This window comes from Aulonocara stuartgranti (genome assembly GCF_965226115.1).
Source record: "Aulonocara stuartgranti genome assembly, chromosome: 23".
Classification (NCBI taxonomy): domain Eukaryota; kingdom Metazoa; phylum Chordata; class Actinopteri; order Cichliformes; family Cichlidae; genus Aulonocara; species Aulonocara stuartgranti.
The window spans coordinates 41,814,795-41,839,790 of NC_138958.1; the positions used below are offsets into that span (position 1 = coordinate 41,814,795).

General features: G+C 43.1%; 3 protein-coding genes and 1 long non-coding RNA gene across 4 annotated transcripts; all 4 read right to left on the reverse strand.

The window, feature by feature from the left end:
- Positions 1-11,379: 11,379 nt before the first annotated feature.
- LOC309701294 lies at positions 11,380-16,381 on the reverse strand. The gene is made up of 2 exons (XR_014274936.1): positions 16,229-16,381; positions 11,380-11,945 (listed from the first exon to the last, which is right to left on the reverse strand). It is a non-coding gene; the product is annotated as an uncharacterized lncRNA (long non-coding RNA).
- A 2,125-nt stretch (positions 16,382-18,506) lies between these two features.
- LOC309700763 (gamma-crystallin M2-like) lies at positions 18,507-19,959 on the reverse strand. The gene is made up of 3 exons (XM_082524564.1): positions 19,819-19,959; positions 19,132-19,374; positions 18,507-18,940 (listed from the first exon to the last, which is right to left on the reverse strand). The coding sequence occupies exons 1-3, from the start codon at positions 19,834-19,836 to the stop codon at positions 18,668-18,670; spliced, it is 534 nt and encodes a 177-aa protein (XP_082380690.1). The 5' UTR covers positions 19,837-19,959; the 3' UTR covers positions 18,507-18,667.
- Positions 19,960-21,150: 1,191 nt separating this feature from the next.
- Positions 21,151-22,044, reverse strand: LOC309700761 (gamma-crystallin S-1-like). The gene is made up of 3 exons (XM_082524562.1): positions 21,955-22,044; positions 21,555-21,797; positions 21,151-21,452 (listed from the first exon to the last, which is right to left on the reverse strand). The coding sequence occupies exons 1-3, from the start codon at positions 21,997-21,999 to the stop codon at positions 21,180-21,182; spliced, it is 561 nt and encodes a 186-aa protein (XP_082380688.1). The 5' UTR covers positions 22,000-22,044; the 3' UTR covers positions 21,151-21,179.
- Positions 22,045-23,349: 1,305 nt separating this feature from the next.
- Positions 23,350-24,599, reverse strand: LOC309700764 (gamma-crystallin M2-like). Its single transcript, XM_082524565.1, has 3 exons — positions 24,561-24,599; positions 24,235-24,477; positions 23,350-23,681 (listed from the first exon to the last, which is right to left on the reverse strand). The coding sequence occupies exons 1-3, from the start codon at positions 24,567-24,569 to the stop codon at positions 23,406-23,408; spliced, it is 528 nt and encodes a 175-aa protein (XP_082380691.1). The 5' UTR covers positions 24,570-24,599; the 3' UTR covers positions 23,350-23,405.
- Positions 24,600-24,996: the final 397 nt, after the last annotated feature.

The following is a 24,996-nucleotide window of genomic DNA, read 5'->3' on the forward strand; positions in this document are numbered from 1 at the left end:
CTTGCCTGGTGTGATAGACCCCAGCCTCTATGGATCTTGTACTCAGAGCTTGTTCTTGTGCTGCCATGATTAGTGCCTCTGTGCTGTCTTTCAGTCCAGCTTTGTCCAGCCACTGGTAGGATTTCTGGATATCAGCCACCTCCTCTATCTGCCGGTGGTACATACCGTGCAGGGGCCTGTCCTTCCATGATGGTTCCTCGTCTCCCTCCTCTTTCTTGGGTTTCTGCTGCCTGAGGTATTCACTGAGCACTCGGTCAGTTGGGGCCATCTTCCCAATGTATTCTTGGATGTTCCTTGTCTCATCCTGGACTGTGGTGCTGACACTCACCAGTCCCCGGCCCCCTTCCTTCCGCTTAGCGTACAGCCTCAGGGTGCTGGACTTGGGGTGAAACCCTCCATGCATGGTCAGGAGCTTTCTTGTCTTTATGTCAGTGGCTTCTATCTCCTCCTTTGGCCAGCCTATTACCCCAGCAGGGTACCTGATCACGGGCAGGGCGTATGTGTTGATGGCCCGGATCTTGTTCTTACCATTCAGCTGACTCCTCAGGACTTGCCTGACCCTCTGCAGGTACTTGGTGGTTGCAGCCTTTCTAGCGGCCTCTTCATGGTTCCCATTTGCCTGCGGGATCCCCAGGTACTTGTAACTGTCCTCTATGTCTGCAATGTTGCCTTCTGGTAGTTCAATCCCCTCAGTTCTGACTACCTTCCCTCTCTTTGTTACCATCCGACTACACTTCTCCAGTCCGAACGACATTCCAATGTCATTGCTGTATAGCCTGGTAGTGTGGATCAGTGAATCGATGTCTCGTTCACTCTTGGCATACAGCTTGATGTCATCCATGTACAGGAGGTGGCTGACAACTGCTCCGTTCCGTAGTCGGTATCCGTAGCCAGTCTTGTTAATGATCTCACTGAGGGGGTTCAGGCCTATGCAGAACAGCAGTGGGGACAGAGCATCTCCTTGGTAGATCCCGCACTTGATGGTAACTTGTGCTATGGGCTTGGAGTTGGCCTCTAGTGTTGTACGCCACATCCCCATTGAGTTCCTGATGAAGGCTCTTAGGGTCCCATTGATCTTGTACAATTCTAGGCATTCCAGTATCCAGCTGTGGGGCATTGAGTCATAGGCCTTCTTGTAATCAATCCAGGCAGTGCACAGGTTGGTCAGTCTGGTCTTGCAGTCTCGGCTGATTGTTCTGTCTACCAGTAGCTGGTGTTTTGCACCTCTGGTATTCTTGCCAATTCCTTTCTGTGTCCCGCTCATGTATTGACCCATGTGCCTGTTCATCTTAGCCGATATGATGCCTGACAGGAGCTTCCATGTAGTACTGAGGCAGGTTATTGGTCGGTAGTTGGAGGGGACCGGTCCCTTCTTGGGGTCCTTGGGGATCAGGACCGTCCGGCCTTCAGTTAGCCATTCCGGGTGTCTCTCGTTAACTAGCAGCTGGTTCATTTGTGCTGCCAGACGCTCGTGGAGTGCAGTCAGCTTCTTCAGCCAGTAGGCGTGAACCATGTCGGGCCCTGGTGCTGTCCAACTCTTCATACTGGAGACCCTTTCTTGGATATCTGCCACTGTGATGGTTACTGGACCCTGTTCAGGGAGGTCGCTGTGGTCTGCCCTCAGATCCACTGAGCATTGCCGTTATGGGTTGCATCCTTCTCCCATATGCTCTTCCAGTATTGCTCCGTCTCCAGCCTTGGTGGTGCTGTTCTCTTATTGTTCCCTTGCCACTGAGAGTACACCTTTGCTGGTTCTGTGGAGAACAGCTGGTTTATTCTCCTGCCTTCTATCTCTCTGGTGTACCTCCTCAAGCGGCTGGCCAAGGCTGTGAGTCTTTGCTTGGCAGTTTCCAAGGCCTCAGGTATGGACAGCTTGCTGTATTTCTTAGGCACCTCATTTGTCGCACCTTTCTGCAACTCTGTTAGTTGGCTAACCTCCCGCCGTGCTACTTTGATCTTGCCCTCTAGCCTCCTTCTCCATGGAGGGTACTGCCCCTTGTGGCTGTTCAACTTGTAGCCAAGCATCTCACTGATCACTGCTGCCGTATTGTAGATCAGCTTGTTAGTGTCGGTAATCGTGGTTGTAGGTATTGCCCGTAGTGCTGCATTAACATCATCTAGCAGACCTTCTGAGGGTACTTCACGTAATCTTGGTAACCGGCTACGGGGGATCCAGGTTTCAAGCTTGGCCATGATCCTATTTTTCAGGTCAGTTCCTCTCACACTCAACGATCCTTCTCCTATCGCACTTAGGGCTATGTACCCAATCTCGGGTGGGGGTGATGATATCTCCCCCCTGACCTGGCGTCCTGACTCCTCCTTGCCGTAGCATTTGTGTTGTACCTCGTCAATCTCTAGCTGTGAGAGCAGTCCCTTCTTTCGAATGTTGGAACACTGAGCTACTAGTTGTTTCACCGTCATTGTGGATGTTGGGTATCGAAGAATCCATAGGTCCCTCATCCTATTCATGTAGCCCCTTCCGCCAGGGTTACTTGCATAGTAGCATTCCAACAACGCCCTGTTTTCGTCCCTTGCCCACCGATGCCTTCTTGTTCCAGTAGCCCACTTTTCGTCAGGGTGCCCTGGTTCCTCAACACCTGACGCGGACCTTGTTGATCCGGGCGACGTCCGAGCCGGCATGCCTTCATATTTATCTGTCTCGCTCATGTCTGCGGTAGGCTTGCTTAGCATAGGGGGTCTAGCCTTAGGACCCTTACTGGATACAGACGCCCCAGGCAGGAATCGAACTTGCGATCCTCTGTTCCAAAGGCGTGTAGTTTAACCACTACGCTATCCAGCTGCTATATATATATATATATATATATATACATATATAAATACAGAGACAAATATAAATAAAATATACAAAGGGGATAAATACAATAAATAGGAATAAAAAATAAAAATACAAGTGAATTGCACATTTCAAGTATTGAGGTCTATTGCACTGTTGACTATTTACAAAAAGTATTGCACAAGGTATTGTACAGTGAGGTGAAGAGGCACTACAGCTTAGTTGTTCCCCCCTCCTTTGTCCTCCTGTTTCCCCTCCCTCTCCCCTCCAGAGAGGAGTTAAACAGTCTGATGGCGTGTGGGACAAAGGAGTTTTTAAGTCTGTTAGTTCTTGTCTTGGGGAGAAGCAACCTGTCACTGAACAGACTCTTCTGGTGGTTAATGGCCGTGTGCAGAGGATGCCTGGCATTGTCCATAATGTCCATCAGTTTCTTTAATGTCCTTTTCTCTGCCACTGTCACCAGAGTGTCCAGCTTCATGCCGACCACAGAGCTAGCCCTCCTGATCAGTTTCTCCAGCCTGGATGAGTCCTTCTTTGCTGTGCTGCTCCCCCAGCACACCACAGCATAGAAAAGTACTCCAGCAACCACCGACTGGTAAAACATCCTCAGGAGCTTCCTGCAGATGTTAAAAGACCTCAGCCTCCTGAGGAAGTACAGTCGGCTTTGGGCTTTTTTATACAGGTGCTCTGTGTTGCATGACCAGTCCAGTTTATTGTCCACCCACAGCCCGAGGTACTTGTACTTGTTGACCACCTCCACCTCCTCCCCCTCTATCTGAACCGGCAGTGGACCTGCTCTAGACCTCCCGAAGTCCACAACCAGTTCCTTAGTCTTTGAGGTGTTGAGTTGCAGGTGGTTTGTGTGACTCCATGCGACAAAGTTCCTCACCAGACTTCTGTACTCCTTCCTGATCATCCCAGATACACCCCATGATGGCTGTGTCGTCTGCAAACTTCTGAATGTGGCATAATTCAGAGATAAAGAGATCTTTATCTTTAGACCATGCATGCTGCACCAAAGTAATAATGTAATACACAATCTACTATATTTAATTCTACACTATTTTTTCACAATTTAAGCCCAAAGAGTTACGCTGACAAATTTTCTTTCACTGACTACAACATCATTTCATTATCAAGTAGAAAAACTGCTGAAATTCCATTTAAAATGAGTGTGACACCCGAACTAGGTTATATTCATGAGATCATCTTTCCTGCCACAGATCATAATAAACACTATAGCAAGAAGAGAGAGAAATACTTGCCATGTAATAATAATTGATTTCCTTAATTTTATTGTTCTCTTATGATGTTACAATTGGAACTACAACGACAACCACCACTGAGTAGATCTTATATTTAGTGTTACTGTTATTAAACCTTACAGTCAATTACAAGGGTTTTTTGGGGGGGAAGTTGCATATGTAATAATTTAACAAAAAAAGTCAAAGAAATAATAAAAAATGTGTCTCTTAGCTTCAGCCTGGAATAAGATGAACCAATGTTATACTCACTATAAAGGTGAGCACAGGCACAGGGGAGCATCATCAGGTTATCAGACTAACAGTCGTTTTACAATAAGACCCTAAAAGGCTTTATAGCTTTGTTGGTTCACAGCAAGTACAGTAGGTCCTATCTCCCAGCCTCATTATCATCCCATTCTGTGTGGAGACGGCACAAACTCCATGTGGTTATGTGGGTTTCCTCCCAGTACTCCGGATTCTCCCAAAAATCCGCATTTTAGGTTAACTAGTGATTGTAAATCGTCCATAGGTGTGAATGCAAGATAGATAAAGCACTTGAACATGTATGAAAAGGTTAAATCTGGCTTTGAGGGCCATTAACCCTAGAAAAGCTTCAAATCTTTGTTACTTAGAGCATTTCTTACTCAGGACTGTGGAATACCGAAAACTGTACCCAACCCTAATGCAGTTCTTTCACATGTTCCTCCTCAGCTACCTGTATTGCCCCAGTTACAGTTTATTTCTTTTTTGAAGGCACATCCATCAGTTTTTGGAAGCTACCGCAGAATATGTGTTTTTGTGGGGATAAGACTTCAAAAAGACTCCCGTGACCTGGACTGCATGTAACACTGAGGATATTTAAGTAGTCCTGTAAAAACTGGGAAACTGTCAAATGTTCGACGGGTTTAATCCAGCATCGCACATGACTGTTTGAAGAGTATTCATCTCAGTGGGTGGCAGAGCCCTTGCTGCACTTTTAATTCTACTCTGATCTCATTCCACTTCATTACCTGCTGCTGCAGAGTGATCACCCAAAGAAATTCCACATGATTACAGGGTAAATCCCCTCATACAGTACCTCCACAATAACAGGTGGCTCTTTACAATGCTTGGAAAGCTACAACATTGCAAACCCTGCAGTTATCAACATGTTGCTCTAAACAAATACAGTGTTCCTGTCTACCTAGGAGAAAAATCAGTGCATATTACTAAGGTGTTTGTGCATTTTTCTGCTTAAAGTTCTGCAGACTGCATCACCCACTGAATATAGATTTAGTAATTCTTTTATTCCCCTGTGCTCTTTTTGTCCCAAATCTATTATGTATTTATTAAAAAGGAACTTGACAGAGCTGATGACATAAAACCGACTTTACAATTAATGGATCCAAACAACAGGAAGGAAAGAGCAGCTGTTCAGCATTAAAGGGTTAATGTTGATCTGCTAGCAGTGAAAATCCGTGTAAATGTTTATTTTATGGCTTCGTACTGACTGACCTCTTCAGGTGGATTTTTTTTTTTTTTTTTTTTTTGCAGGGCTGCGCCGACTGTTTGCATTCGACTTAGAAAGTGCTCGATCAGCGTGGGGAGATGCCAGAACGGATCTGTGCGTGTGATAAAAGTTCCAGTTCAAACATCAGCTGAGCTCAGCAGCTCTGTTACTGATTTGCAGTGTCTCCTGTTTGCTCGGCCACCGCACGTCTACGACTGTGCACAATATCACATCACAGATTTTTTTTTAAATTTATTCTTCCGTTCTGGCAGATCAACAAGCGTGATATAGTTGAACATATCCTGGAACAGGAAATTACACACTGCAGTCTTAAAGCTTCTTATCAAATGTTCCAGTTGTGTGTTGATGTCTTTTTTCCCTTTTTATCTGTATATTTATTAGGGAAACAGAAGTTGTCACATATGATAAATTATCACCCCATTTTGACCTACAGCAACGGGTAAGTATTGTAAGTAAAATTACACCCGTATAATAATTATTGTTTTGACTAGCTCTAAATATGGGATCAGTTACTTCTCAGGGATTATGCTGATTTACAATATTTAGTCAATTTTACATAAACAGATCACAAGGCAAAATATCAGGATTAAAAAAGACAGAGATGTATGGATATTCTTTTTCTTTTTTTTTACTAAATCGCACAGTTTTAAAGCTTTTTTACTACACTTATTTCCTGTCATGTGAAATGCAGTTGTTAAACCACTGGGTGGCTCTCATGCCTACATCCTTTAGTCCTCATAGAGTGATAAATTACCTCAGCTCTCATAGAACCAGAGATCTTAGATCACATTGTTTTTCCCTGCATAGTTTTGTGCTCCTCCTAAACTTTCTAACGTTTGCACACAAACCCCTAAAAGCCAGCTGCTCTGCACTGACCACTTATTAGCAGCTCTCACCTTTGACACCATTGACTTTGCACTTTAATAATAAATTAATTCACAGATTACAAATTCAAAGACAAACCCGCTTCTCAAAAGGTCAGAACACTGTAAAGTGTAAATAAAATAAAAATGTAATGATAAGTCACGTAACCCCATCTTTTAATTACAGTTGAAAAGAAAATAACACACTGAAATTGAGACATTGTATAATTTTAAGAGCAATATTAGCTCGTTTTGAGTTTGATGTGATCTGAATGGAGCAAATGTTGATCTAAAATCTGTATATGCTGGTTAAGGTGTCTTTCCAGATGTGCAAGCTGCCAGTTCCACAGGCACTCATGTACCTCCATACCACCAGAGACACAAACTTCTGACCTGAGCACTGATAACAAGGCAAATGGTTCCTTTAGTCTTTAGTCCAGAGTACACAGATTTCATTTTTTCCAAAAAGAATTTCAAGTGCTGATTCATCTGACCACAGAACAGTTTTCCACTTTCTTTTAGTCAATTTTAAACAAGCTTTGGTTCAGAGAAGACGGCAGTGTTTCTGGATCATGTTTGTGGCTTCTTTTTTGCATGATACAACCTCAACCTGCGTTTGTGGATGCCACAGTGAACTGTGTTCAAAGACAGTGATAAGGAAGTGTTCCTGAGGCCATACCCAATCATGTTCCTGAGCTGTTGTCAATTAGCCTAATTAGTTGGTATTATAATTAGTTGTTAATTATAATACAATTACAAAACACAAGAAACAATTTAGCTTTGTTTCTTGTGTTTGTTTATTTTTTTATTTAAAAAAATGTTTTAATCGTCATCATGTACATATGCTGATGTTAATGAATGGATTTAGACACAAGCTCATTTCTCCAGAAAGTCAAAGGTCAGAAAGTCCATAAAAGGCTGAAAACACATTGTGAAAAAGAATGAAAAATACAGATTGGAGAGGGACAAACTGTCCAAACCCTAAACCTACCTGGCAACCCTAAAGGTATCGTTTAATTATTATTAAAAGATAATAATTAAACTATAAAGGATAAGTAAATCATTCACTATTATTAGTAGGGGTGGGTTTTTATAATCGATTCATTGATTAAAATCGATTATGGCTTGGATAACGTAAAATCGATTAATTAAAATCCTGAATCGATTTTTTTAATATAAATTTATTTTGCCCAAAATGCCAGAATCTCTGGTGACATCTCACAAAATTTCAAGAACCACCAAACAGCTAAGACAGTAAATGAGAGCAGGAACACGGATTCTGCACAAAGACTTAAACACACAGCACGACCCGCGGATCAGAATCATTTAGATGTCGCCTTTCTCACCCGACGGCACGGACACGGTCGGGGCTGAAAGCCGACAGCTCACTGATTCTGATCTGTCGGCGGGTCCGCGCTTTGTGTTCACGCCCTTTATGCGCTGATTCTAAAGCTGTTAGTTTGATCTCTTTCCAAACAATATTGACCGAACCAGCAGCAAAAGAAGATTCACATAAACATCGTCATGAATTCACTCTGACTTTTACGGTGTGTTCACACCGAACGCGATGGACGCGAATAGAGCGTCAGGTTTACATGTAAAGTCAATGGAAAGGCGCGATGACGCGCGATTGCGGGTCCCGCGAAAATTCGGAAGCAGATTTGCGTCGCGAAAACGCCAAAACGCGTGAAACGCGCGTCAGTGTAGCGCGTCTGGCGCGTTTGACTCGCGAATAAAACCACGCGCGTGAGTTTTTGTGTTGCATTTTGTGCATACGCGCGTTTCGCGTCTACCGCTCGAGTTGGAAAAATCTGAACTCCAGCGTCAAATCGCGCCGCGACAACCAATCAGGAGCCTGGTGACGTGGCTGTTACCTAGGTCAAAGGGGCAGATCCAGCCAAAGCCTTTCATACTTCAATGGAGGGGAAGGCTAATCAATGCGGTAGCAAACAACTCGGAGCTGTACAACTAGGGTTGCCAACCGTCCCTTAAAATACGGAATCGTCCCGTATTTCGAAACAAAAGTACACGTCCCGTATTGAGCTAATAAGGGACGCACTTTGTCCCGTAATACAGTGAGAATCAAAAGTAGTCTATAAATGTTTATGGAATTAACGCTTTGTTTGAAAACATAATTCCCAGCCCCTCTCCTGCTTTGTGACCAATGAGCTGACAGCACACTTATGACAATTCGAGTATGACAATTCAGATTACCGCTCATCTCATTGGTCGAGGAAAGGTCGCTTGCGGAGAAAATACCGGAAGACAACAGATGACCACAACAAGAAGCATGGCCAACAGGGAAACAAACGCCGACACTGCGGTGCAAGTCTCGGATGACAGTACACCTAAAGCTGGGCAGACACTGTGCGATTTTTTTCAGTCACGTTATTCAGCTCCTGCTCAAACTGCACGATTGACTCGCAGGGGTTAGAAGTTGGTAGGTCACGATGCAGGTCTCACACTATACGGCCCGATGCTCTGATGCGACCTGAGTGCTCACACTGTGCCTCCATAACATGAAGGTTATAACAGAAAATCTGTCGCTCGCTCTCTCTGTCTTTCACTCACACAGACACACCACCACCATCAACTTTGCTAAATTGCTAATGAAAAACATTGATCAGGCAGCTGTGATTGAGCAGCAGTGTAAATCCAGCTATTTTCACGGTTGTTATGGTCGTGATAATTTTGTGATGCCACATCGAAAAGGCTCGGATGAGCTTTCCAAAGTTCTACAAGTTGTGCCTCCATCGCTTGTGTCCAGATCACACGCTGCACAGCTGTGCTGCTCCATCTTTTTCACCAACGTTTACGTTTGCGCGTGAGCAGTGTGAGCGCCTGTGGTGACACCCTCACGAGCGATTGATGATCGGGAGCTGGTCGTGAGGTGTTAATCACTTCTCGTTACCCCACGTATACTACACGACGCACGATGAAGGCCAAAATCGGTCCGATCACTCAAAAATCGGCTCAAAATGGGCCAAAAATCGCACAGTGTGAGCCCAGCGTTAGAGCAGCAATGTTTGTTCAGAGAAAGGGAAGAATGGGAAAAGGAAAACACCTGGCTGGAAAACGTTAATATGGGCATGTGCAGTGAATATCAGCGCTATGTGGCCAGAAGTGTGATAATATAATTTATTTTGTGTAATAAACAACTGCAAGGATAGATGATTACAACAAATAGATGACTAATACATAAAAGTAATACATAGATGAATAATGATTATGAGTTATGATGCGTAATCATGGGAACAAGCGGGTTTACAAACAGGAGCAGCTGATTAGCATTAGAAAAGCTGAAATAATACCTCAACTGAAGCCAATTGTACTAAATGCACTAAATGTGCACTGTTACAAGAATATTTTTCTTTCTATTGTTTTCTATTATTTTAAGTTAAGCAGGACAGAGTGCTTTTAAAGAAAGATTTACTTATATTCTCAAAAGTTAAGCATGACAGGCTTCTGTTTAAGAAAGAGACCTGTTTTACTGTGTTAATGTTGTCATTTTGAGCTAAAAATAAATGGCTAAATGATCATTTGTTTCACATGTGTTCATATCACAAAGAATAGAATATGCATCTACTTAAATCAACTTCAAGTCAAATGGTTAAAAAAATAATTTCACACACAAAAAAAGAGCTAGAAAATTCACCACACTGGGAAGGGTGAAGACAACTGGGTCGCCCGGCCCTGGCCACGAGGTGTCCCTTATTTATTTTTCAGGGAGTTGGCAACCCTATGTACAACACCAGCTGCTTTCAGTACCGAGACAGGAATAAAAAGGACCGAGCTTGGAGGAAGATATGTGAAGAGATCGGGCAACCTGGTAAGTTCATTCATTTCTCTTTTGAAAGTTTTCACTGACCCGGGGAAGCCGCACAAAAGCTAGCAAGCCACCGCTATTTTCCCACTGACGTACAAATACCGTTCTGCTTTTATGCATGTTATCATTTAGGAATATATTTTATTGTTTATTAATAAACAGCACACAGTGGTCCCGCTGTTCATCCGTCACTGCTTTGCTTTTTCGCTGATTTTTTATTGCACAGTACAGCATTGCATTCTGCAGCCTGATTGACAAATCTCCTGCGCTTGCCAAATTTATCACGTTTGGTTTTGATAACCATCGCGTCCAATAGAAAAAACAGCACAAAAACACCCATAACTATGAGCCTCATTCGGAAATAGACACCTGCACCGTGAGGGAAAAAGGCGCACGAAAGTGGCGGGCAGATGAAGACAAACCGCGGCATAATAATACTTTTACGTTTTGCAATCTACAAAGGTTTGCACTTTGAGAATCAATTGTGAGAACTGTGACCAGGGGCTAGTTATTCTGAGAACCCCTGCAATAAATGAGGGACCACTGTCTACTCTACGATTATTATATCCAACCTGTTAACATTTAATACTGTATTGATAGAACCAACTGATTCTGCAGCAGAGCATCCCCAGTCCCTGAGCTCCTGCTGCTGCACCCAGATATGTACAGCAAGCACTGATACCTTTTTAGTCGGTGGGATTGCCTGTGATCACCTTTACTAAATATCTACAACCAATCTGATTATATCCTGTTATTGTTTTTTTTTTTTTCAATGTTGAAATTAAAATCTAGTAGCAGCCTTCTCATTTCTTTGTGTTTTGTGCTGTTTTACAGGCCCACAGAGGAGGATGGCTCCGAGGCAGATGAGGGACGGGTCCCAGGACGGTCCATCGGCGGTGGAGCTGGCCATCCTGGAGTCCCTGAAGAGGCCACACCAGTCTCCAATGGAGCATTTCCTCCTCAGCCTTGTTCCTGCTCTGGAGAGCAGCGGGTCCTTTTTATTCCTGTCTCTCTGTAAATTCTTATATTTTATATATTTATGTTTAATGTTTTTCTGTTTGAGACTTTTAATATTATTTCAAATAAATGTTTATAATGACTAATGTCTCAGTTCTACTACACAGCAAATGTTGGCACACAACTTGACACATGTAGAATTTATTTCATATTATACTAATGACAAAATATACTGATACAGTGGGATGCAGAAGTTTGGGCAACCTTGTTAATAGCCATTATTTTCCTGTATAAATCGTTGGTTGTTACAATAAAAAATGTCAGTTAAATATCATACAGGAGACACACACAGTGATATTTGAGAAGTGAAAAGAAGTTTACTGGATTTACAGAAAGTGTGCAATAATTGTTTAAACAAAATCAAGCAGGTGCATCAATTTGGGCACCACAAAAAAGAAATGAAATGAATATTTAGTGTATATCAATGTGTGTGTCTCCTATATGATATATGGGGTGCCTTTGTCTGGATGTGCTTCCCATCCAGAGCTGCACAGCACAGAGGAAAGTTCCAGCGCTCCTGGAGTCCCTCTGTGATGGACCGCCAGTCTCCAGGTGAAGGCACAGCCATGAAGTCGTCCACTAGACAGTCCCAGATGGACGTCGCTGCCTGGGGGGTGATCTGGCTCACCGTGGACACACCGACTCTGAAACTGAACGCTTGGTCGTGAAGGAGTCCCCGGTGACAAGGAACCTGGACAAAATTGTTCAAAATCAGTATTATGTGTACTGCAGTTACAAAATACATTATTCAAATTCCAAAATACTTTTGTGATGTCAGATATAAATCACAAAACTTAAATCTTACATAAAACATTTTGTAATTATAAGGATAATTACAAAATGTATATTAGATAATATCTAAAACAGTTGTGTTTTGTTTTAACTTTAACATATCATAATTTGATTGGTAGCAACTTTCACAACTACAGTGAGCCAATCACTCATAATTCCTAAACATGTCAATCAGGTAGGAATGAAGTGAGACATTAATAGAAATAAAGAGTTGTGTGTTGACATGTAGCCCTTTCCTTGCTTAAATCATTAATATTTTTGAAAAATTAATCTGTGATAAGACAGCTTATCAAGATAGAACCATGTAACTAGAGATGAACCAAACTGTTCACAGTTTTATCTAACTCTGTTTTAATAAAGGCTGGTGACCCCTGCTATAGAGTCTGACAGCTGCAGGGATTATATACAAATATTCAACTATCCCAGAATTAAACCAGGGGCCCGTTCTTCGTACCTCGCTAAGTAGGTTAGCCGGATTAGATTGTTGACGATTTCGCGTGATCCTGGATCAGTCGGTTCCCCGAAGCTCATCCGGGACTTGCTGTCATAGCAACAGAGCCGTAAGCGTAAACCTGCTCGGGAGCAGGTTTACTTTATGTAAACAGGATTAGATCGCGGCCACGCAGGTATGTCCGCGTCATCATACGAAAGCAACAGCGACATTCCGCCACCGTTTCACCACAAATAAATAACATCAATGTAACTAAAGATAATGCAGCACTTGATCCTTTTATTGATTCCACACAGATACATACAGGTCAGTCCCTAAAAAAAGGGAAATGTACGAGTAATCACGCTATGGCATGTAGGTGATCACGCCAGATGCAACACACATTCCACAGTAGAGGAATAGCAAATTACGTCGTGTAATCAAGATGACAGACCACGGCTATAAAAGCGAAGGTGGAAGTGGGAAGTTTGTCGCAGCCATGTCCTGTCCGTTTCTACGCGAGCCACCCATTGCGGAAGGTGCAAGAGTGATAAGGAGAGTGTTCAGAATCCAACGTATATTGCGGGATAGACAGGATCCTTTAGCACAGCGCGACAGTGTGCTCATAGAGAGATACCGATTTTCCCGTGAGGGTATCATCTACCTAACCAACTTGCTGGATCCCCATGTTAAGAGTACCACCCACCGTAGTCGGGCATTAACAACTGCACAAACTGTGTGCATTGCCTTGCGCTACTTTGCGAGTGGCACGTTCCTGTACACTTGTGGAGACGCAGAGAACGTTGGGAAAAGTGCCGTCTGCCGGGCCATTCGCAAAGTGTACCTGGCACTCAAGCATTTCCTGGGTGTGTTTGTGGTTTTTCCAAGCCACTTAAGACCACAGGTCGTCAAACAGGGCTTTTTCGCCATTGCAGGTACAGTAAATTGGATAGTGAATGTGATGCAATCATGACCTATGTCGGTAACTGTAGCTCCAACGTCCGCAGGCTTCCCGAATGTGATTGGCACCATAGACTGCACACACATTGCGATCAAGGCCCCCCCAGGCCCCACTGAAGGGGACTTTGTCAACCGAAAGGGGGGCCACAGTATAAATGTGCAGGTGAGCAATACTAACACTCCAGATGGCAATATACGATGGGAGGAGTGTGGTCACACATAATGGAATCCCACAGATGGTGTGTGACTCGATGTGCCATTCACAAATGTGGAAGCAAAATGGCCCGGATCAGTGCATGACTCACGGATCTTCAGAGAGTCAGGGTTATGCACATCATTTGAGCGTGGTAAGTAAAAGAGGCTTATGTTGATGCTACATACTCATGTCGGGCCTAACATAACAGCATTTCTTCATTACACAGGGGCCTACGATGGGATCCTCCTCGGGGATAGAGGTTATGCATGCAGGCAGTACTTCATGACACCGTTCCCTGACCCCAACCCTGGGCCACAAACCCGCTACAATGCAGCCCTAGCCAGGACAAGGGCACGCATTGAAATGACCTTTGGGCAACTGAAGGAACGATTCCAGTGTCTAAAACGCCTGAGGGTTGCACCTGACAGGGCATGTGACATTATTGTTGCATGTGCCGTACTGCACAACATTGCCACCATCAGAAGAGAGAGGACCCCCGTGGTGGAGGTGCAGCCTGATGATGACCTCCAGCCAGTGCACCTGGACCAACCTAGTGGCAGAGCTGCACGGGACAGGATTGTGCAACACAATTTCGCATAATAAAAACATGACATGACACATTTTCTATTGACGTTTATTTGAGCATCGTTGTCTGTCCCACCACACACAGGCCAGTCATCAGTTGCCTGGGAAAACAGAGCATGTATACTGCGTCACGCAGGGTCAGCAATAGTGCTCCGTATGAACATGTATTCCTACTTACTCTGGAGTTCCTTTTGAAGCACCTCGATTTCCAATTGTAGTTTATGCCTCATTAGGGCTTGTAGTTCGATCTCACCTAGGAGCTTTTGTTTCTTCAGCTCAGTATACTCCATTTTTTGCTGGAGACTTCTCTTGTAGAGCAGACGTATGTCACCCTGTGTCAATTGTGGTGACAACATTTAACGGGGAATACATGTCATATAGGCAGTATAATTGATCACAACACTGCCCACCTCTGCATCAGCAGGCCTCTCTGCCGGCCTCTTGGCCTGCAAATCATACTGCAGTCAGACACACATGGCAGTACACAAGTAGATGGTATTTCAGGCCAATTCATGCATGTACTCACAGGGTCTTCCGCCACACCACAGCCATCTGACAGGGTTGCGTCACTGTCCTGTGCAATGGTAACACAATGGTGTTACTAAGGGGTGTGGTACAGCCTATAGGTCTGTACAATTGGGTGGGGACAGATATATGTATATCTCCCAACTTACTGTGCATGTTCCAGTCACCCCTTCCATGGGAACAGGTAAAAGTGATGGTGTGTCATGTAACACTACACACAGAGAAAACCCACAGTGCCAATGAATGAATGTCACAGTTCGAATAGCATTTTCATTTAGGCAACAACCACATATTTGACATTGTGCACATGGAATCATGAGCCCATTCACCAGTTATGTAGGTGCTGCTGCTACTGCACCCCGGCTTCTGGTCTCCGGAAGAGCTGCCCCCAGGGATGCCCTCAACAATGGGTCTGGTGGCATTCAACCTTAGGGCCAGCTCCTCTGCTGGGGTGTGACGAGGGGGTGCAGGACCACCACCTGTCTTTTGTTGCTCTGCCCTTTTCTTGGTTGCTGTTATACACAAACACAGGGATTGTTTCAGGGGTGTCTTTTCAAGTGACTGACAGCAATATGAGTGTTGGATATTACCATTCTGTAGTATGTTCTTGTATTTCACTCTTACTTGTTCCCATGTTCTGGTGGGTCCGGTTGTGGCTCTAATGTATAAGAGGATATCATGTGGTATGATTTGATATGATAAAATATGATATGGTATGGTGCCATGTAATATGTTGCATTACTTACGCGTTTAATTTGTCAGCAACTTTCTGCCAGCCCTCTCTCCTTGCTTTTGCAGCCTTCGCACTGTTACCTTGCGTTTTAATTTCACTCTGGTACTCCTGAAATCCCTCAATCAGGAGTTCTTGCTCCGCTGCGGTGAAGTACTGTGCGCGCTCCTTCGACATTTTCGCCGACCAATCAGAGGCTTGCCGATCACTGTTTCTGCTATCGATGCGTAGCCCCTTTTACGGCACCCAGTGATCGCGCATTACTTCATCCAGCTGTAGTAATCGTCAACAGCAGGTGTGTTCGGGGAACCGGATTAGCGAGCTCACGGTTAGCGCGATGATTTGATCTTGGATGTGTCATTTGATCTTGGATGTAGTAAGCGACGTACGAAGAACGGGCCCCTGGTCTAAATAAAAAGGAGTGAGTATCACTACAAAGGTTAACTCAGTGGTCCTAATGCTACAGTTTGATATCAGCAAACACCGAGCGCATACATTGATGTGACACCACAGCCATGCTATCATGCAAACACTGATAACAGCATAAATCAAATTAAATCGGGACTTGATGAGACCTTCTGAGTATCACTAGAAATATTATAAAGAGTCGTCTCTGTACCACAGTTTGCTTTCAGTAAACACCGACAGCATTCACTGTTAACATAGCACATCCATGTTAGCAGTGTATAACTGGATGGATTAGCATATTAGCACAGATATCAATAAAGGACTACCGTATTAAATAGTTTTACTAACCTCAGGCAGACGGACAGGCGCTCTGCAGGTGGGATTGAGCGTCTGTAGTTGGTGTCTAGGCGGGCGATGCTGGGACCGATGAGGGAAAGCAGGTCCTCAAACTGGCCGACGGTGATAGCGCTGGAATCGGCCGTCATTCAGGCGCAGCTCCTGGAGCAAGTGGTGAAACTCACCAAACTGCTCATGCCTCTGGAGGACCTGATGGACCCAGGTACGGCAAGGACGTCTTTTACGCTGCTGCTCTGCTCTCCACAGTACATAGAGAAGGGAGACTCTCTCTTCCGATAGCTGCCATCTTGCAAAGATACCGGTCTGGCACAACTCCCTCCCACATTCCTCCCACATTTCCGGTTCACGCGCGTCAAATTTTGACGCGCGATGGATTTTTCTTGGACACGCGTTGAGACGCGAATGTACACGCGTCAAATTAGGGGCGTTTGGGGCGTTTTATTCGCGTCCATCGCGTTCGGTGTGAACACACCGTTACTGTTTTGCTTCCACCGCGATGCACAGCTCTCTCTCTCTGTCTCTCTGTCTCTCTCTCTCGCCCTCTCTCTCTCTCTGTCTCTCTCTCTCGCCCTCTCTCTCTCTCTGTCTCTCTCTCTCTCTGTCTCTCTCTCGCCCTCTCTCTCTCTCTGTCTCTCTCTCTCTCTGTCTCTCTCTCGCCCTCTCTCTCTCTCTGTCTCTCTCTCTCTCTGTCTCTCTCTCGCCCTCTCTCTCTCTCTGTGTACTTCAAGAACAGTTTCCCTTTCTTCATTATTCGCTTGCTTGTTACGCACAAGTCTACCGTTGTTTACAGCGCTGTCGGCCGCTGTTTTTTTCCCTTTTACATTCTTCCGAAAAGAAAACCTCATTTCTGCTGTTCAATACTGAACAAATTTAAACTTTTTAAAATTATTCAAAATGCAAAACGCTTAACCGTGTCTCTAATAAAACCTCTGTAACTTCAGAGGTAATGTTCATATGTTGATTAATGGTTTTCTTTCGTTTTTGATGTACTGCAGAATATTTTTATAAAATCCCAGGCCTGGAAAATCACCTTCATGTTTTTCTGTGTTTTATCTTCAGCTACTTTGACACAAAGGCATCTGCTGTGATGCTCACACCTTTGATAAAGTCTTGCGTGTGTCAGCTTCCTTTTTATTGATACAAAAATATGTAAATGTACTGATCTGAATTATAATATTTCTGACTGTCAAAATTTCCCAGATTTAAATCGAATCGAATCGAATTAAATCGAATCGTGGATCGAATCGATTCGGGACCTTGTGAATCGGAATTGAATCGATTCTAGAAATCAGTGACGATACCCAGCCCTAATTATTAGTGTCTTTGTGGCTGTTTCTTGTCCTGTCTGTGTCTTTAAGTCTCTGCAGGTCCCTGATTGGATAAGCTGACGGCTGCCGATTGGTCCCCTGATCATGTGGTTGCTTTCAAAATCCCTCACCAGCAGTTGTCCCGGGGCAGCCACTGACAGCAGCAGCAGACCTGACCCTGGCTTCCAAAACCTGTGACATTTGTTTGAGATTCTCGTGACTTACCGAGCTTTGTATATAGTGTGTACATTAGTTTTCACTTGTAAATAGCACATTGTAAATAGCACTGAAACAGAAGGGGTGAGCTGCCTTATTATTTTTCCTTGTACTGTTTTTTGATAGCACCTCCTCACCTGACTTAGCTTGTTTTGTTTGTTATTTTGGCCTTTGTTCACCCCGGAGCTTCATTTTCAGTGTAGACAAATAAACCACCGTTCACTAAGAAATTGGTTTTTCTGTGTATGGTTTTGGGGCCCGGGGCGGGGTCACTTCCTTTTTTAACTCTTATGTTACGTTCCTGTACCCCTAGACGGGCGTAACAGAGCCATTAATGCAAACCATTACCAGTGTTGGATTAAAGCACTGTATCAAATGTAAAGGCACTACTTTGAGCCCAGGTCAGGCAGATGTTGATGAAGTTAAATAAATCGTAAAATCAGCATCCTGCATCATATCCGCAGTACTGTGTATCAGCGAACCATAGCTGTCTGACATGGTGACAGTTTTTTGCTGTTGTTGTCTGGGCACCTGCTGGGCAGTGGATATTGTTGCTCTGCTGTATTATTTCTGCCACCTCTGGCACAAATAAACAATAGCTGGCTGCTGGCATACCACTAGCCCCTGTTGGTGAACCCTCCTGAATTACCAGCAGGCTTTTTTCAGCAGTTTTATTTCTAGGCTTTACCACGAGCCGCCAGCTGTTGGCACGCTAATTAAAAAAACTCCCGCCGGGCACCGCAAAGTGGAACTTATCCTGTTTTATTTTGTTTTGTTTTTTTGGGTTGGTTTAAAACAACAAGAAATAAAATCACAGCAGTTCATTGTTTGTCTATGCCTGTGGGTTTATTTGCTCATTTGAATAAGCGACGGGAGGAAAGCAAGAAAAGGCAAGTGAGCTTTTGATCTAGAAGTCCACGACGCGTCTAATGGAGCCTACAGATGGATTAAGAGCTCCCCACTCCGAGTGTCGTCTGTATTCGCCCTTTTCCAGCAGGTACTGGCGCCCCCTGTAGCTCGGATGCTCATAGAAGACCCAGGTGCCGTCCTGGATGTGGGCCGAGTGGATGTCGCGGTAGCGCCAGCGATCCTGCAGGTTGGGCATGTCTTCGCTAAACTCTATCATCTGGCCACTGAAGTCTGGACGTTCGTAAATGCGGATCCTGTGCCTGGTGGATGGCTTAAAGATTTAAAAATAAGAACATGTTAATAATTGATAGGAATTCCTTTAACTTTAAGCAGCTAAGACCACATTTGTTCATCCTGTAAGGAGGAGAACATTTCTCACAGCGTTGCATTGCTCTCAAAAAAAATTACAGTGAAGAAAGTATACATAGTATTCTAGTTCTGTGGTTGCTTCCTGAGACTTACATATCTAATGAAGCGACAGGAGCGAATGGTGTCATTGAAGCCATTCCAGCTCTGATAGTTGGGGTACTCCCCTTTAGAGAGGACGTACTGGTAGCCCATATACTGGGGTCTCTCATAGATGACCCAGGCTCCACTCTCCACCCGAACAGAGTTACAGCGGCTGAAGTGGGAACTCAGCTCGGGACAGTCACTGCTGCATTCGAAGTAACGACCCTGGAAGTTCTTGTCCTCGTAAAAAAAGATCTGCAAGCAAGAGTGTGAATTAAAAGCTGTGCAAGTAAAGCAAACCCTAAAACTCTCCATATCTCTATGGACAACACCGCTGATATAACTCTTTTGACAGAGAACTTGAATTATACGTTAGAGATAGTTATAGATAAGTTTGTTGTACTAAGGCAGGGCAAATGTTGGACTTTCACTTTTTTGTGCTGCTCCCTAGTGGCTAAAAATGAAATAATTCAGCTTTAAGGTTTTTGTCAGGGTTACCATCTATTTATTTGTGCAGGAACATTCATGCACTTCAGGTTATATCAGGTTATATCTGACAAAAGCCCCGCCCGCTCGTCACACTAACAAACTAACATTTGACAGGACATCAGCTCAACGCCATTTAGCAAGAAGCAATTCACCCACAGCTTAGCGTGAGGTCATTACGGCATTATCATGTCGCACAGTTGTGGCGCTTACCTTCCCTGTGCGCTCCATAATCGCCTCGTGTTCCTCCTCACCCAATCAGATTAAAGCCACTCATACACACTGCATTGCCGGCAGTCCACTTTTAAATAAAGGGTGATGAACTGCATTGCCAGGGGAATCATTGTCATTCAAATGAGCTCTCCATTAACATCGGCACATTAGCTGATTCTGCAATTGTTTTAGCACATGGCCTTTATATGTGTTGATGCTGAATGCTGTTTAACTCTAGAAAAATAGAAATATTGTTGCTGAAAAATCACTTCTTCATTCATGTCACCTCCCATATCCTCCAAAGAACCAGCCTAATCATTTATGTCCTCTGTAATGGACATTGATTTTTGGTACTAAATACAGGACATCCTGGGCTTTCCATTGATATTCATGTGTTTGGGTGGTTTCTTTTAGCTCCAAAGTTCAGTGGGAAGATTCTTTTTTCCTCGGTTCTCAGGAGGATATAAGATAAGAAGATAAGAAGAACTTTATTTATCCCGAGGGAAATTCTTTTGTCATACATATGCTCAATGCAGCCAGAGAGTCAGAGGAGCAGAGGAATAAGATATACAATATGTACAATAGAATACAAGTATACAGTAATATACAGTAGGATATAGCTGCTATTATCTTAATATTTATGGAAACATTGTTTCAGCATGTATTATTGTGTTTTGTATTTCATGTTACATTACATTACATCACATATACTCTTTTTCTATTTTTCTGTTTTTGTTTTGTTTGCCCAGTCAACTGTAACTTATCCTCTTGTTTATTATTATAGCTGTTCTTATTGTCACATGCACAGCCTTCCCACCTGAACACTATTCACTACTAGAGTTAGATATAAAATATTTATAAATATAAACCATTGACCATTACATCATCTTATAAATATTAAATAATAAAATTTTGTGTGTATTCTCCTGTTTTTCTTAATAAATATACTCATTTATATAATTAATAAAAAGCTTAGATATAAAAAAAAACCTAATATATTTCTTTTGTGTAATGCAAGTGCATGCATAACGTGCACGTGAGTTTATATACTGGTGCAAATTTTAACCTAAAGTTCTTGTAGTTATTTTACTATGATTTAAAATGACTTTCACTATTTAAACATTGCATTTGTCCAGTTTAAATCAATATTTATTATTTATATATTAAGTTTTAAAGTCTAAAAAAAGCTTTAATTTGATTTTTTTTAAATGTTGTGATTAAATGTAACACAATATGGATAATGAGTGAAAAGGATCATGGGTAATAAATGACAACCAATGTTTAATTTTCTATCATGACTTTATTTTAAGCATGTTTAGTTATTTTCCTTGTTTTTATTTTTTTCAAAGATTTGTCAGTGGCTACTGCTCTTTAACCCGGCGGATGGATCCAACGCTGGGCTGCATGCCCCCCCACTCAGCGTACCTCCTGTATTTGCCCCTCTCAAGCAGGTACTGGCACCCCCTGTAGTTTGGGTGCTCAAAGAAGATCCAGGCTCCTTCGAACACCTTGCAAGAGTGGACATTGTTGCTTTTCCAGTTCTCGGGGAAGGCAGGCAAGTTGTCTGCCATCTCCATCGACTGACCTTCAAAGTTTGGCTTTTCCCAAACTTTCAGCTTCCATGAATTCCCCACCTGGAAGGAACAAATGAAAGAATGGGAATGTCTGCATTGTTGGTTTCTGTATTATATTGTGAATTGATTATACACCATTCACACACATATATAGTCACCTACATTTCGAATAATTCGACAGGACCTGATGGAATCGTTGATACCTAGCCAATACTGGTAGTCTGGATACTCTCCTGGGCTTAGCACGTACTGGTAGCCCATGTAGTTTGGTCTTTCATAGACTACCCAGAATCCTCCCTCCACTCTGATGGAGTTGCAGCGGGGGAAGTAGGTGTGCAGGTCACTGCAATCATTGTCACACTCGTGGGACTGACCCTGGAAGTTTTTGTCCTCGTAAAAGATGATCTGAGAAAACAAGTTTTGATGAAACGTTGCACTCACTGAACTCTAGGAAGTGGCTGTTATGGTAAAACAAACACATTTTGTACTCATTCATCTCAAAATACGGTATAAGCATGAATCATATTGCCACAAACATGTGCCTGTCTTAAACATACAGTACCTTCTCCATTGTCGATATCAACAGGTTTGGTGTGATATAAAACATTAAAGCAGCCACCTCCTATATTCACTTTATACAGAACAAGGACAATAAAACTAAGCACATGGCTTGCTTTCTGTGAACTGGATTATTCAATCACTGATTCAAATATTTATCCAGGCTTATCACATTGTTCTGAAGCAGTGAATCCTGTTTCCCTAAACAATGCAAATGCACAGTGCAAAGCATCCCAAAGCCACTGGATGCAGCAGAGCGTGCTGACAAAAACAAGGGCACTGCAGGACAGTTGGTTTGATATGAAACGTTTTGAGCTGAGTCAGTGACACAGCAGGAAGGCACCAGAGACTCTGCTGGAGATATTTATACACATTTTATAACTAATCCATATTATAACAAGTAAGCAGTAATTTGATCGATCATTTACCCCTAGCGTTCCTTTCCATGGTAAATAAGCTGATTCCATGCACTGTTCATGATGCAGGGAAAAACTCCCATTTGAAACAATGCATGAGGACACAAGTGATGGTCTTCAGCACGACACTGTGGTGAAGGTTAGGTAATGTTTAGGAAACAAGCAGGATTGCATTTAAAAGGAACCAACACAAACAAAAGGTGATCTCCTGTTCCCACCCTGTTATTAATCAGAACCTTAACTCCACACTTAGTCATTTCCACACAAACAAATGTCATTTTGATAAACTTCCTTTCCTTTATTGAATCATCAAGGCAGATTTTTCTTTTAAATGTAACAAGCAGATTGCCACAGCTTATATGAACATTCATGCTCCCCAGAGGGTGAACTCCCACACGATGATCTTCACCTTTAAATCTGCCACCACAAGATCGCTGTTGTTACTGAAGAACGATCCAGATTCTTAAAATAACAATAACAATGTTTTAAGTATTGCCCTTCTAGTAATGATACAATTCATCATTTAAAGGTATCCAACATTAAATCATCAGTACTGAATTACCTTCAGCAGTGAAACTACTGGTTTCTTTGTACTTTGTCATAGTTGCTCGGTTCTCCTGCTTCTTTCCCACCTGAGAGAGATATGATTTCCTGCTTAAACTAAGATCAGGATGCTCAGCCCGTTAATACAAGTGCAGAGTTTTCTTTTATAATATATGTATTTATATACATACACGTACATGACATATATATATGGCATGGCATGGAGTTGTAGTGTTGTATTTACACCAGAGGTCTAACAAAGGAGGAGTCTATTGCAGATTCCTGAACTTTGTGAAACTGCCACACAAAAAGTCTTCACATCTTTAAAATAACGTGATTTAATAGTTCTACTTGGTTTTTATTAATGTATTCATTCTTCCAAATCGAGCTTGAGGCACATTTGATGAAATCCACAAGGACAAAGTCAGTTTGCTTGAGTCATTTATAAGTCATTTATTGATTGTCATGTGCATCACTTTTTCATTATGACTGTTAATCAAAACTCTGTGATCCTGCGGAAAGAGCCGACGCCAGGTGAAGATGCCCCCCAGTCGCCGTGCTGCCGGTACTCGCCCCGCTCCAGGAGGTACTGGTGCCCACGGTAGTTGGGGAGGTCGTAGAATACCCAGGCACCATCTGTCACCACACAGGAGTAGGCCTCGCGCATCTTGTAGGTATCATAAACCGATGGGCAGTCATCAGAGCACTCCACCATCTGCCCACCAAAGTCCGGCCTCTCGTACAGCCTCAGCTTCCACGCACTACCGTAGACCTGCAAACACAAGCAAAGCACAGTGTACTCGGTGCAGATTTACACTGCCAACTTTGGAGCAGCGTTTTCATTTTATGGCTAGTGTTATGAAAAATCCTGGAAATTCCTCCCAAAGATAAAAAATACATGTGCAGGGTTTCACTCTAGGCTATCAGCTCACATGGGCTTACATTTTTATTATGTAATCTCTTCAAAAGCTGGTCTTTGGCTGCTATTGCACTGTCAATTAGACTGGTTTAAAGCACAGACTGATTAAATCAAAACAATGAGCTTAAAGAGGCTAAAATGTTCCATCAAACAGAAAGAAATTACATTTCTTACATACATTAATCTTTTTTTTTTCTTTAAGAAAAAGCTAAAAGTTGCTGCCAGTTGTGCTTCCTATTGTACTTGTTTAGTCTGCTGGCTTAACAGTGAGCACCCAGCCTGGACTGGTGCCCTTGTACAATGCTGTCCTGCAGGGACTGCACAAACACATTTCCACATTTCTATGTGAAACCTCTGTTGGATTTTGTGGTTGAAGGAACTTGGGGAAAAAAAGGGGGGAACTTACATTTTTGACAGTACGGCAGGATTTGACATTGTCGTTGAAGGCCATCCACTGCTGGTTGTCGGCGTACTCCCCTGGGCTGAGGACGTACTGGAAACCCTTGTAGTTGGGTTTCTCATAGATGACCCACACGCCGCTCTCCACTCGGATGGAGCTGCAGCGGTTGAAGTATGTGTGCAGGTCAGCGCAGTCGCTGCTGCAGTTGTAGCAGCGACCCTGGAATTTCTTCTCCTCAAAAAATGTGATCTGTGGAAAACGTACACTTTTAATAAACCCAAGAGGAGGAAGAGTCTTTAAACGCACACTGATCGCAACAGGTCTTAGCTTACCTTCCCCATTTGGATGCACTGTAGACCTCATTCTTTGCTGCAGCCCCATCAAAGTATTTAACGATAAACAAAATGTGCAGAGTGTGGCAAGTCTTTGATACCCAAATGAGGTAGATTTACATATCAGCAAAATAGCTTGGAGCTGTTTGATTTGCCTTTGTTCTGGCCTGATGATGGCTCTGTATCAAACACATGCTGGAACAGTGAAGGCAGAGGATCAGTGTTAGACTGTGAGGGACAGAAATCATTTAACACTGTTTAATAGTAACTCCCTTTAAAACAAAAAACAAAAAAGTGAAGGTATTATTGAAAATTGAGGTATTACTGCAAAAAACCTATGTGAACATGTAACTAAAATGGCATTTTTAGGCTTTTATTTTCTATTTCTGATCCTACATGAAACAAAAACCCCGCCTCATGTAGTATTTACTGGTTT